The sequence below is a fragment of the Ochotona princeps genome, chromosome 22, assembly GCF_030435755.1.
Source record: "Ochotona princeps isolate mOchPri1 chromosome 22, mOchPri1.hap1, whole genome shotgun sequence".
NCBI lineage: Eukaryota > Metazoa > Chordata > Mammalia > Lagomorpha > Ochotonidae > Ochotona > Ochotona princeps.
The window spans coordinates 9,007,589-9,021,409 of NC_080853.1; the positions used below are offsets into that span (position 1 = coordinate 9,007,589).

A 13,821-nucleotide genomic window follows, 5' to 3' on the forward strand; every position below is an offset into this window, starting at 1 on the left:
ATTTTCTCCTCTTTCTTCCCCTCGGGAGGCTGTCTTCAGGCTTCTGCTCTCCTGGAGCAGGGTAGATGCAAGGGCTGCTTGTGATGGAGCCAGCGGATCAGGTGAAGAAATTTGCATGTCGCTTGTGGCTTCGGATGAAGGTTCTGTCTGCTAGGCCTGATGATCTCCATGTCCCCAGGGTGATGACCCAGGCTCAGCCAACACACATGGATGCCTGTGGCGTGTGTTCCCTGTGGTTCGGGACTGTCAGTGTTTCAGGCGTCGACAAGAAGAAAAGACGGTCTTCCGGCCCAGCCGTTTGGCCGCCAGGAGCAGCAGCAGCGGAAGCCTGCTCTGGGGAGGCCTGGCAGGAAGGGGCTTGGTCTGGAAGGAAGGGGTCCTCTGGCTTCCAGCGTTGGCACGAGACGCTCAGATGATGATCAGCCCTGAATCCTCTCATCCTGTTTTCCATGTTTAGTGCGTACACAGCTAACATCTAGTGTGGATCACCTTGCTCCCTGAGCTGCACCTAGTCATGGAGTGAGTCCCACGCTGGTGTTGCCAATATGCCCGCACTGGCATTTGTGGGAGTGTTCCCATTCTCAGGAAACTTAGCATTTGCGTTTGAAGGTGGACTTCCATGCCTGAGGGTAATGACCTTGGGCAGCTCTAACTGGACACCTGTGTTTGGTGAATGCCTTACTGCTTGCTTCGTGTTCGGTGTCAGGTGCAAGTTACTTGTTTTTCATACTGCCTTGATGTCGGTGTATTACTGTTCCTATTGTGCAGCTAGTTAATCAGCAGACTGGTTGATTAACTAAGGGGCAAGGTAAGGACCCTGAGCACAGATTCTGTCTTTGGTCTTAAATTTTTGTACTTAATTACAACTGTGTGCTCAGGGTTTCAAGGCAGATGCCTCTGGTGTCTGGGGGTGCTGGGGTGTGAGTGAAGGGGCGGAGAGCGTCTGTCCCAGGAAGGGCGGGTGCCTCCCGTCTGTGACTCATCCTGTGTTGCCAGCTGGGATTTTTTTTCTCTGCCTGATTTAGAAATGGGGGGTCTGTGCAGGCTGGCTTCTCAGGTACCAGGCACAGCCCTAAGAAAACACATGTTTGGGTCAGAAGTGGCTGAGGCCTGTCAGTTCACATTCTCTGCGCGAGATTGGTCACAGCACAGTTCCATGCAGGATTCTGGCTGCAGGATGCTGGGGAGTCAGAGCCAGCCCCTTGAAGACTTAAAAGTCTGAGAAATGACGGACTTGAGGGGTGGAGCTCATGCTTGCATACAAAGGCTGCCCCGTGGTGGTCCTGCTGTGTATTTGTGGTCCTGATGGTAGTCTGCGGGTGCCAGGCTGAAAACGTTTGCAAAAATGTCTGTATGATGTCATCAGCGCCAGGGAACCAGGCGCTTACAAACAAGGCACAGATGCAGCGGAAGCTGAAGATATTCAAATCCCAAACAAGCATCCTTCTTGCTGAAGTTGGCCTGAGACAGGAAGCGAGAGAATATACAATTACAGCAATTGGCTAACCCATCCCAGCCCCTAATTAGTACAGGCTCCCGGCTCCCTCTCACTGTTGTATGTAAATGAAGACTTTCACAAAGGGATTCTGTTGTGAGCTGGGGTGTGAGATAGGGACCTTCTGTTTTCAAGGGTTTCAAGGGTTTTCAAGGAAACTTTTGAATAGAACCATAAACATGTCGAAATTGCAGGAGAATCGCAGCAGGGCTGTGCAGGAATACGAGCTCTTTCCAAAATCAAAGAAAAAAAATATATGAGCATTGGTATTTTTAACTGTCTTTGGCTCCCGCACGTCTCTGACAGCCTAGGAAACGCAGTCCTCTTGTTGGGCCTCCCAGAGGAGCTCCGTGTGAGTTAGAGAACCCCCACACTGTTCCTCTGCGGCGGACACCGCGACGGATAGCTGCGCCCTGTTTTCCAAACGGAATTCTCTTTTGCACGCTTCTCGGCCCACGCCTCCCGCTGTCTCCTCCGGGTGGGTCCGTGGGATTTCTGTCAGCCACGTCTGCACTTTGGCTTTGTGGTTTTCGTTGTAAAGACCTTGGGCTGGCCTGTGAGACCTTCTTGACGTTTGAAGCTGAAGCCTTTGGGATGTGTGGATGTGACTGTTTAAGAGAACTGGGTCTAAAATGGGCTGTCGTGTGAACCTCGGCCCATGAAGCACCTGCAGGTTGTACTCTTTCACCGAGATGTGATTTCTCTGTGAAGGCTGCAGTTCAGTGGCTGACTGTTCCCAGGCTTGCGATTCTACCGCCAAGGTGGATTTCAGAACACTTTGATCGCCCTGGAGAGGAGCCCCCTAGCTGTTACCTGTCATTCCCCTGTTGCCCCTTGTTCTGAACTGGCCACTCCTTGTCCACTGTCTGTACCTGTGCACTTGTTTTGGATGTGTCGTGTAGAGGGAGTCTCTCACTATCTCACAATTTTCCTTTTTTAAAAGAGATTTATTTATTTTTATTGAGCAGTCAGATATACAGAGAGGAGGAGAGACAGAGAGGAAGATCTTCTGTCTGATGATTCACTCCCCAAGTGGCTGCAATGGCCGGAGCTGAGCCAACCAGAAGCCAGGAGCCTCTTCCAGGTCTCCCACGCAGGTGCAGGATCCCAAGGCTTTGGGCCGTCCTCAACAGCTTTTCCAGGTCACAAGCAAGAAGCTGGATGGGAAGTGGGGCCACCGAAACTAGAACCGGTGCCCATATGGGACCCCAGGACATTCAAGGTGAGGACTTTAGCCACTAGGCTACTGCACCGGGCCCACTATTTTCCTTTTTTTAAGAAAAGATTTGTTTATTTGAAGGGCAGAGTTACAAAGAGAGAAATCTTTCTGTACACATGGCCACAATGGCTGGGGCTGGGTCAGGAGCCAGGAACTCTTTATCTGGGTCTCCCACATGGGTGCCAGGGGCCTAAGCACTTGGGCTGTCTTCTGCTTTCCCTGGCATGTTAGCAGGGAGCTGGATGCAAGTGCCTGTATGGGGCTGGATCTGGGGCTCTATGGGATGCTGGCGTCACAGCCTAACTGCTGCCCCCGCTCCACTGGGCCCTGGCGTTTGTGGTGTGTGTTGTTGCGTTAGTCCTCCGCTCCCTTTAGTGGCTGAGGAATGCTGTGTTGGGTAGATGATGCTGTGTGTCAGTGAACATTTCTGTTACGCAGCTCTTGGCTGTTCATGAAGATTGCTGCTGTGAATACGGCTGTGCTCATTACTCTGCGTGTGTCTGTAGACTTCACGTTTCCTGGGTCTGGACCTTGGAGTGGAGTTACGGGGTTGTTTGAAAAGCACGCAACCCTCCCCGGATCAGCACCTTTGCGTCTCCCATGGCTCCTCTGGCGGCCCAGCCCTGCCTCTGTGCTGCCAGCTGTATCTCAGCTCTCCTGCAGAGCCCGACTTCTCACAAGTGCGTCTGCACATCCTGGCCCCCTCGCCTCGCGGTTCCTCTGTGACGTCCACCCTGCCCCTCCTGGTCACAGTTCTTGCTGAGCTCCCCGTGGATTCCCTTGGCTTTTTCTGGTGGCCGTTTTCCAGTCCTTACCCACCAGGCTGTGGTAGTGCTCCGCGTCGCCAGTCATTCTAGAAATTCTAGAAATGGCTGCAGTCCTGGTTCCCCCGGTCCCTTTGCCCTCCGCTCTCTCCAGCTGTGGAAGGTGGTGTTACTGACCCAATGGTGCATGCTCATCTCCCCCAGCGTGCTGCTCTGCGTGCCAGTGCCCCCAGCTCCTGCTTTGTGACTCATGAATGCCTCTCCCTAGCCTCAGTTTTTCTTGAGTCATGATGCCCATGGTCCTTGGATTCTGCTGAGTCATGCCTGATCCACGGGACTAGCTGCCTGCCTGGCTCCCAAACTGTTGTTGGACCCGGGCATCTTAAATTCAACACATTTGAAACCACTTCTGCGTCTCGACCACCCCTCCCTCCACCCCATCCAGTCACCTGCTTCTCTTCCAGCTCAGGCCTGCTTATCTAGGCTGGGGATGTGGGCTTGTTCTTGGGCCTTTTGGGGTCCATTTCTTAGAACACTGTGCCCTAAATAGCACTGCTCTTCAAACTCCCTCACCATGGACTTGCCGTGGACTCTTACTGTAGCTGCATGCCCCACCCCATCTCTTCCTGGCCACCCACTCCCTTTTAGTTCATGAACCTAAGTGTTCCCATCTGGGCTTGGACCGGCAGCGTCTGCACTGGCATCCTGGCTGCTGCCCTTCTCTGGCTGTGGCCTCCTCCCCTTGTTAGCCCAGTCGCTCCTGGCTGCCCAGGACCTTTGTTTTAGCACTAGGGGGACTGTCTCCACGCCTTCCGCTTTTGCTCACCGTATGCCTGCTCTGGGCAGCTCCCGGTAAACCTTTATTGTGAATGAACGAATGAGTGAATGAATGATGGCGGTGTGTCTGTCTCAGAGACAATACTCCGATCCCAGAGAACCCAGTGGAAGGTGGGCTCCGCATGGCAGAGGCTGGCTTTGTTTCCAGCACAATCCAGTGTCTGGAAATAATTACCCAGGCTCAAATGTCTGCCCTGGTGAAACAATTGGTGGCCTTTTTTCCTTGTCCCTCTGGGGACGCAGTGCTCTCTGAAGCAGCGCCTCTCTGCTCTTTCCTTCCCTGCAGGCTGCGGCCCAGGTCTGATGGCTGCAGTGTAGCTCACGGTTCCTGGGAGATCCCAGGCCTTCCTGTCTCCTCCCGCCTGAGGGCCCTGCAGAACCTACTCCTTCTCTGCAGCCTGCAGGGCAGGGGACATGTAGGTGCTGCTGAGACACTGGGGTGGCACCTGGTTCCAGAATTCCTTTCGCCTGGAGGATCCACTTGCCCTTGTCCTGTCTACACCCTTGGAGACTCAGGTCTCCCCTTTTCTTGAATGCTTCTCCTCCAGTGGAGTCCCTGTGGTTCCAAGGTCAAAATCACTCTTTAGAAATCCCTCTCATTGTTGCCCATGAAAGTCATCCTTGGCTTTGAGCAGAAATTCTTAACACATTTTGAAAGGTTTGAGGGCTTCTGAGCTGGACCTAGCGAAGAATGAATAGAAGTCCTTACACGGACTTCTTAGGCCTGGTGTTTGGTCACCGAGACCCACGGGGCTCTGAACCACCTTGCATTCCTGCCACGCCTGCCCCCTTGGGCAATTGGGCAGCATCTACAGTTACGGTCCCCTGCATGGATGCTGGAGCTGGGCGGGGCTGTTGAAATTTACAGTCATTTAAAAAAACTCAGGCTGGGTAGCGTGAGTTGTGTACACAGTGCCTGTGGCCACGTGTGGCAGAAGCCGCTGCATGTAGTCTTGCCAGCTCCGGGAAGGGTCTGTGGACCAGCACAGACACAGGGCCTGGACACAGGAACGGATGGATGTGCAGTACTAGGCTCGATGCCGTGGGTACAACTGTGCAGCCAGGCGTCCACACCATACCCTCTTGAGTCGGTCGCTGCTACTCTGCCAAAAAGTAGGCTTGCTTGCCATCTTCCTAAATGCCAGGTCCCTTTTGGCATGTTGCCACTGATAGGGGTCAAGTTCTAAAGGACTGACGATTGGCGGAACTGGGCCATTGTCTGCAACCTCCCACTGGCTCCATTGTGTTGTTTACCTCTTTGGCCTAGAGCTGGGGATTCCTAGTAGCATTTTTTCCGAGAACTGTAGACATGAACTTGAAGGGACAGTCGGGAGGCTCACTGGGTTTGTATTCAGATTACAACATTAGTTGGTCAGCTTGCAACTACCCAACGTATACAAAAGAGACCTGTGGTCTCTCCTACCAGGTTACTGGTTTGTAGAGTTTGATGTTTTCATTTCTGCTTCCCCGCTCCCTGCTCAAAAAATTAGAAAAACCCTGCACAATGCATTTCGAACTTCCTAGAGCAAAAATATCTCTCAGCTCTGAGGCCTCTGTTGACCTTCCTGCTCTTGGCTTCCCCTGCCCTGTTAGTCCCTTCAAGGGGATTTTCAAGGTTAGATTTAATTATCTGAATTATCCGAGGGTTAGGAATAATGGAGTGCTCCCAAACAGGGAGTCTCAGGTTCCCCTCAAAGAGGACACCCTGGAGGGTTTGTTGCCTGTGGAAAGGAGAGTTGGTTTCTTAAAAGAAGTTAGTTATCTGGACTTTAACATTGCCATGATTTCAATACTGACACCTGTTTATATTTGAGGGAACTAAAAAAACCTTGAAAGGCAGTAAGATGGACGGAGAAAAATCTCTCTGCTGGGTCACTCCTTGAAAGTCCACAATAGCCAGGTTGAAGCTGGGAGGCTCACGTACCAGCCTGGTGACCTACCGTTTGCCCCAGTATGCACGTTAGCAGGAAGCTGGAACCCGAAACGGAGCTGAGACTTGAGCTCAGCTGGGTGGCAGGCAGCCTACACTGCCTGTAACTGCTGTGCCAAACACCGGCCCCGCCTTAGAATGTCATAACAGCACCCCACCCCTGGGGCTTTCACTGGGCACCTTGGCACAGGGCCACGTCTGTAGTTACTAAACTGGTTTCCTGGCCCCTGATTGTTCCCCTGCCGGGGCATGGGATCATCTTCCAGCTGTCAGAGCTCTCTAGTGACAAGACTGACCTGCTTCTGTCCTGATCTCCTTCAAGACCCCGCCCACGCTGCAGTTCTGGGACTTTCAGACTCCGGTTGCTTGTCCTCGGATGAGGACTATGTAATAGTACTTACTGAGAGCTGGGGTCCAAGTTGGAGGACTTATACTTTTTTTTTTTAAAAGATTTATTCATTTTATTACAGCCAGATATACACAGAGGAGAGACAGAGAGGAAGATCTTCCGTCCGATGATTCACTCCCCAAGTGAGCCGCAACGGGCCGATGCGCGCCGGTCCGAAGCCGGGAACCTGGAACCTCTTCCGGGTCTCCCACGTGGGTGCAGTGTCCCAATGCATTGGGCCGTCCTCAACTGCTTTCCCAGGCCACAAGCAGGGAGCTGGATGGGAAGTGGAGCTGCCGGGATTAGAACCGGCGCCCATATGGGATCCCGGGGCTTTCAAGGCGAGGACTTTAGCCGCTAGGCCACGCCGCCGGGCCCTATACTTTTTTTTTTAAGATTTATTTTGTTTTTATTGGAAAGTCAGATATACAGAGAGGAACATCTTCTGTCGATTCACTCCCCAAGTGGCTGCAACGGTCAGAACTGAGGCAATCTGAAGCCAGGAGCCAGGAGCCTCTTCCGGGTCTCCCACACGGGTGAAGGGTCCCCAGGCTTTGAGCTATCTTCAACTGCTTTCCCAGGCCACAGGCAGGGAGCTGGATGGGAAGTGGGGCTGCCGGGATTAGAACTGGCACCCATATGGGATTCCAGCGTGTGCAAGGCGAGGACTTGAGCTGCTAGGCTACTATGCCGGGCCCTGGCTTATGCTTGTTTAAGACCCAGGATGCTTTGTGCATGGGGGTTTGCTGACACTCGGAGAGGACTAGACAGAGACATGAAGACGGGGCAGATTGAATTTCTCTCCACTGTGTTCACTCCGTGGCATGCAGGGAGAAAACCTGAAAAAAGAAATTTCTGACCTTGCCTCTTGAACACTGAGCCCACCTTGCTGCCTGGGTACCTGGCCTCTGCCTGATGACCCTGGAGGACATCCCAGTCCTGAGACAGCATCTAAGAAGCTGGGAGCTGGGATGGCTGAGGACCTAGGGTGCTGTTGCTAGGAGACCCTCAGCGTTCAGAGGGTCCTGTAAGCCAAAAGGCCCAGGAGGCTGCAGCTCCTGTGGAGTGGTTACTGCCGGTGGTAGGGGGTGTGTCTTTAGCACTGCTCAGTGGTTCTGAAACAATAGCTCTCCCCTACAAAGAATGGGGAGTTTGAACCAAGGATCACTGTGGCTTAAGAAAACCTCATGGGTTTTTCCCTGCCCTTGGGTTTGGGATAGAATCTCCTGATCCTATTCCCTGCTTTCGGGGAAATGGGCTTTTAGGCAAGAAACCAGAAAGGCCGAGGGCTTGTCGGAAGGCACCTCTCCTTTGCCAGGTCCCTGGTGTGTCGTTTCCAGCCCTGTCCTGCCACACTGTTAGTGGGCTGTCTCTCTCTCTCTCTCTCTCTCTGTATACACCTGTGAGCCAGCCATGTGCCTGGCGTTGGACTTCAGCAAAGAGCGAGACTGAGAAAGAGCTCTTGTTCTGGAGGAGACCCAACAAACACCTGAATCAGCAACAACTATATATATATTTTTTTAAATGTGCTGATTCTGAGCCAGCCAGGGAAGGCTGCAGGGCAGGGAAAACACAATCAACTTGAGCGTGATCTAATAAGGAGGCTGGGGCCGGAGGGGGAAGTTGCCTCCTCTTGGGAAATGCGAGAAGATGGGGCAGGGAACGTTCTAGAAGGAGGGACAAATGAGCCAGGCTTGTCTGAGGAGCAGAAGGGAGGCTGTAGCATGTGTGAGGGAAGTGGGGGGGGCTAGGCAGGACCAGATCCATGGAGGTCTGGAGGTCTGGAAGCTAGGGTGTGTGCCTGCAGGGAGCCCCTTGGGTGGACCCTGCCTGACAGGGATTGTGAGGAGCTGCTCCAGGAGGCAAGGGTGGAGGCAGAGTGGTCAGTGTGGCTCAAGGTGGCAGCTGTGAGGGCTGGAGGGAAATGACGCTCCCTCACAGAGTCTCCATCCAGGCTCAGAGTTGAGAAGGGTCCTGCCTGAGGCCACACAACCCAGTATCTCTCTTTTTGAGCAGCTTTGGCCCAGGATGGGTAAACCCACTCTGGGTTGGGTAGAGAATGTCTCTGGTCAGATTGGATAAAGGTATGGCTGGGATGGAGCGCGCACCCAGAGATCCAGAGGTCTGGGGGGTGGGGTTTGAGGCTGGCTGGCTTGGTTGGGTCCATGCCAGTCCCAGGTTTACTGTGAAAATAGATGTTTTATTATCAGTGTACTGGGAGAAGGAAGTCAGGCACAAAACATGGTGAGGATAGAACAAAAATCTGGGCAAACAGGCTTGGGATTTCTGGGTTAACCATGGCTCCTCTTCCTCGCCCCTCCTCCCATGGGGACTCCCCGCAGAAGTGACACAGGCCCTTTACTGTGCATGCATGTCCCATTTGATCCTAACCACTCTTGTCCCCCAAAGATTGATTTGGCTCAGCTTACTGGGCCACAATGCCGGCCATTCCGGTCTGAGGGTCATGTTTGAATGTACCCAGTCTCAGTGAAGCTAGGGAACTTGCCCAGGGGTACACAGCTGCCAGGTGGCTTGTGTTCAGACCTGCTGTTGTGGTCGTGTGTTGATGTTGGCCAAGACCAAGCTTTTGTGGTGGCCCTTGCAGTTGGCTGACTGAGCAGGGAAGGGTTGCATGGTCGCCATGACCTGCTGCCTTGGTGCCCCTGCGTGACTCAGCTGCACAGTCAGATGGATGCAGGAGCACCATTGCACCTGTCATGGCTCTTGGGAATCATCTCCACAAACAGCAGCTGTGACCCCAGGCCTCCTCCCCACCCCAGTGGTAGTACAGCCTGAGCTCCACCTCTCCCCCAGGATGTTACTTGTTTACAAGGTCTTGGCGCTTTTCAGCCTTTGGCCCCAGGCTGCAGTTCATTTCTCAATCCTGTTCCCTGTTCACTGCCGCCACCGCCGCTGTTTTACTATGGGTCATTCTGGCTCTGGGCAGCAGTTACCTCGTCAAGAAAATAAGGCAGTTGGTGGCCTGCCTCCTGGCAGAGCTGTGGAGAGTTGTAAATAAACTGGTGCTTGTTAAAACTCCAGATCTCAAGTACTCCAGGAAAGGGAGCTATCCCTGCAGTTGCTTGTGTCTGCGTGGGGCCTCCCCTGGTGTCTGTCTGTGACTGGTCCCATTGTCTTCCCTTTGTAATCTGACGTTCCTGCTGCCAGGTGGAACTGGAGGAGTCAGTTTTCTGCTTCAAGAAGCACATCCTGTTTGGGTGGTAGATTTACACAGGCTGGCACCTGCCTGGGAGCCTGCTGGAAATTTCTTCCTGCTTTGGGCCTGCTCACTCGCCTCTGTTGTGAGGTTGTCCCAGCAGCAGCTTCTCTCCTTGCCCAGTGTGACAACCAGAAGTGTCCCCAGACATTGCCAGTTGTGCCCCCTGGGGGGTGCAAATCCAGCTGAGAGGCAGCCAGGGCTTTGTACTGTTGTGCTAAACACCTGAGCCTGCTAAAGTAGCCCCTTATGTATGCCAACACCCTGATGGGTGCTAGGAATACAGGCCTGGGTCCTGCCTGGGTGGCACCTGGCACCCAGTATGTATCGCATCACTCCTGTTATTATCCCGTGGATCTGAACAGAAAGAATCTGGGGGAGTCCTGTGGTTCCCCCACATCTTTGTGAGCCCACCCAGCTTCTACTTCTCAGCCTTTCCCCCACTGGGATGGGAGGGCGCTGCTAGCCGTGTTTTGCGCCTCCTCCCCCATGGACGGGCACCAATATTGGCTGTTGTCCATCCTGCCTGCTCCTACCTGTTTGGCCAGGGTCATCTGTGCCTGAAATCTTTGCTTCCCAAAGGGGCCATGCCGAGGTGACAGGTCTGTCCCCTCCTTGCCTGCCTAATGCTTCCACTGAGAATTTCTGGTGTAAATTATGGCCACTCAGAGAGACCAGAACCTCCTCAGAATGGCAGCAGCCCCTCCCTTCTTATCTCAGCCCTGCTTCTGGAGTTTCTCTGCAGTCTGAACCTGTCCCATCTGAGCTTTCCAGCACCTGCGCCAGGCCAGGGGTGGCGCCTCCACCAAAGGCCCTGGCAGCAAGTCCATGGGGAGCTGGGTCCTCCACGCTCTATTCTACAGGGGTGCCACTACGCAGCCTGTGGGGCCGGGCCTGCTGAGTCGGTGGTGGGGGTGGGCCAGTGCTTTCTTGGCAGGGCATGGGGCCCCAGCCTCTCAAGGACTGTGAAAGCTCCTAGGATTCTTGAACCAGGAAATTCCTGTAGAGATGTTGTTGCCTTTTTTTTTCCCTTTCTGGCGGGCCTTATCCCAGCCAAGCTGGAGAAAAGGCTTCCCCATGCAGTGACTAAACATAGAATTCATTCGTAAATCAGGCTCTTGGTCCAAATTCTGGGGAGTTCATCTTTTACATTTGGATGTGCCCAGGACTTTTCCCAGGATGGAAGGTGGTGTCCTCATTTCTAGGAGGGGTAAGAAAATTAAAAGCACCTCCAAATGCAAAGCCGCGACCACTCTTCTCCCCCTCCCCCACTGCCCCCCACTCGGCTTTTGGCCGCTGAGCTTGCTGGGGGTTTTCACATCTGCACCGCACCGAGGACTTGCAGCTCAGCCGAGCCTCGCTGTCGAGGGTGATAAATGACAGCCAAAAGCCTGGGGACACAAGGCAAGTCACCCTGCCTCTGCCTGCTTCACCATACAGAGGTCACCTTGTCCTTGCCCCGCCGTAGCCGCAGAGCGGCCTAACGCGTGCAGAGCAGGGTCGGCCTGGAGAGTGGTGACTACTGGTCTCCGCCACGGCTCCCTACTCCCCGCCCCGGAGAGCCTCCGGGAGCCGGAAGCAGGCATGTCTGCCGTGGGTGAGCCTGAGCTCGCCTGTTAAAAACACAGTGGCCGGGCCCTCCGAGCAGCCGTTGCTGCCACACGATCTCCATGGCAGGTAAGTGGCCTGCCCCTTGTCAGCTTGCTTGGTGTCCAGCTACCTGGCCAGATGGCCCTCTCCCCTCCCAACTCTAAGTTGAGAATGCCCCACCCTTTCATTCCATAGTCTCACTTCCCGGTTGCCCTGGTGGGGTAAGTTGATCCCGTTGGCAGGCAGGAGAGCCAGGAGAGCCGGCCCAGGCCTCCTGCTCTGCACAGCTGGGGCCTCTGCTCTGGGGGACCAGAGCTGTTGGGCACTGGGCTGCTGCTTGGTAATTGTGGCTTAGGCCCTTCTCAGCAGGGTGGGGGATGGTCTGCCCTCTCCTCCCCATCCAGTGCTCCAGGCTTTTGTTTCTTTATGGCATAATTATGGGGTGAGGGAGGATTCCTGGGAGGTCGGAGGCTGGGGTGCCTGCTGAGTGTCTTCCGGAAGCCCTGCTGCATTGCTTCCTGGAGGGCCTGTTGGGAGTGTGGCTTCCAAGCTGGAGTAGTACTGCTAGGTCACTTGGATGCCCTGGCCTACACTCACCTCAGAGCCTGCCGTTGGAATCCTGGGGGAAACTCGGGTTTTTCAGTGTAATGGAAATCCAGAAATCCCAACTGGGGCTGCTTCTGGTCTCCATTTGGTGTAGGCTGGCTTTTTTTTTTTTTAATGGGAAGGGTGGATTTAGAGAGGAAAAGGAGAGACACTGTTGATTCACTTCCCAAATGGCCTCTTCCAGGTCTCACATGCAGCTTTCGGCCCGTGCTCAACTGCTTTCCCAGCCTAAAAGCAGGGAGCTGGATGGGAAGTGGAGCAGGTGGACTCGAACCGGCGCTCATGTGGAGTGCTGGTGCTTGGAGACACTGTGCTGGTTGTAGATATTTTCTTTCAGTTTGACGTTGTGGGGTCGATGTAAGGTGTTGTGTTCCTGGGGTGAGGGTTGGGGGTTAGAGGAGTGGTGGTTATCCTTGGGTGGATGCTCCTGCTTTATGTGAATTAACCTGTGTAAATCTTGAGACGGCCCCATCGCCTCCATCTTGTAGAGTGAGGAAGTCACCAAGAGAGGCTGGGTGGCTTCCAGGAGCTGGGGCCTCCACTCAGGCAGTGCATTCCTGGCCACTGGGGCTAGCACCCTGACCTTTCGTCCTGCTCTGCCCTGGACCTGGCCAGGAGCACAGTAAGCGGGCCATGCTGCTCCTGTGGCCCGCCCTGCCCCCTCCCCCCCCCGTTTGGGCCCCAGAGACTGTGGCCCACGTTGCACAGGGAACTCTTAAGTGTATAGAAAGGGTCTGGGAGGTGCTGGGTTTTTGGCTGTGGCCCTTGCCCCGCAGGGTGGAGTCTGGCCTGGTGATGGTGTGTCATTTCCTAGAGCAGCAAGTGCTGTGACTCAGGCCCCGGGTGTGTGTGTGTGAGCGTGAGCGTGTGTTCACCCATGTGTACCCTGCATGGGGAGATGCAGTCAGGGCTTGAGGGGGAAGTGGAGGGCTATGGGAGGTGCCTATGCAGCACAAGACAGCTTCTGGTGCCACTGGGTAACCCTGGCTAGCCAGGTGTGTGACCCGCACACTCTGGGTCCCGCCCTCCTTCCTGCAGCTCCTTCTTTGGGCATTCCCTGCCCCCACACCTCTGTCTACAGTCCCAGGGAAATGAAAGGCAAAATGTGGATCCGGATCCAGGGCCTCTTCTACACCGGGCAGTCTGGCTGCAGCCGAGTTGAGGACTGTGGTGCGTGGTGCAGCAGTTCCTGTCTGGGTAGCTTGAGCCAGGGTCTTAGAGGGGACTGTAGAGGAAGCGCTATGTATCGCTCCTCATCTGCACCTCATCTGCCCACGCCAGCCGGGCAAGCAAGTCTTTTAACTGGGAACACTCCAGGAATGGCTGATAAGCTTGTAGCAGGGCGCTCCTTCTGCCAGAGGACCCACCGGGGAGTGCTGAGGGATTCTTTCAGAGGGTCTCTCAATACCCTGCAGGCCTCCAAGCTCTGCCTTGTCTTCCAGGCTGCCCTCTTCACACAGCCTGGTTAACCCCTTCAGGGCCAGACTTCTTGCTGGGAGACAGAGGGGTACTGGTGCCAGGCTCCAGATCTTGTTTCCTTATGGAAGGTCGCAGAAGAGCATTTCAGGGTGATTCAGCCTGTGCTGGCTGTTGCTCGCTGTTCCAGGTTTATAGATGAAAGGTGCCTGGCACATCATCCTGGTCAGGATTAAATCATTATGGAAGAAAGAAAAATTGACTCCACTTTCTGGAAAAGGTCACTAACAGCCAGGTTCTTGCCCTCCATCCACAGAGACCTTGGCCCTACTGGGCTGGAGGGTGTCTTCGTGGCCAGC

The 13,821-nt window shown here is 54.4% G+C and overlaps 1 protein-coding gene across 17 annotated transcripts in view; it reads left to right on the top strand.

Moving 5' to 3' along the window:
- The window catches only part of ZMYND8 (zinc finger MYND-type containing 8), a 91,200-nt gene that overhangs the window by 13,121 nt on the left and 64,258 nt on the right, over positions 1 to 13,821 (top strand). The window contains exon 1 of one of the 17 annotated variants that reach the window (XM_058679520.1): positions 11,378 to 11,527. The exons of the other annotated variants lie outside the window; for them this stretch is intronic. Within the exon in view, the coding sequence (XP_058535503.1) occupies positions 11,521 to 11,527 (7 nt within the window). The 5' untranslated portion in view covers positions 11,378 to 11,520. Of the gene's footprint in view, positions 1 to 11,377; positions 11,528 to 13,821 lie in introns of those variants that run through there. 17 annotated transcript variants of the gene reach the window in all.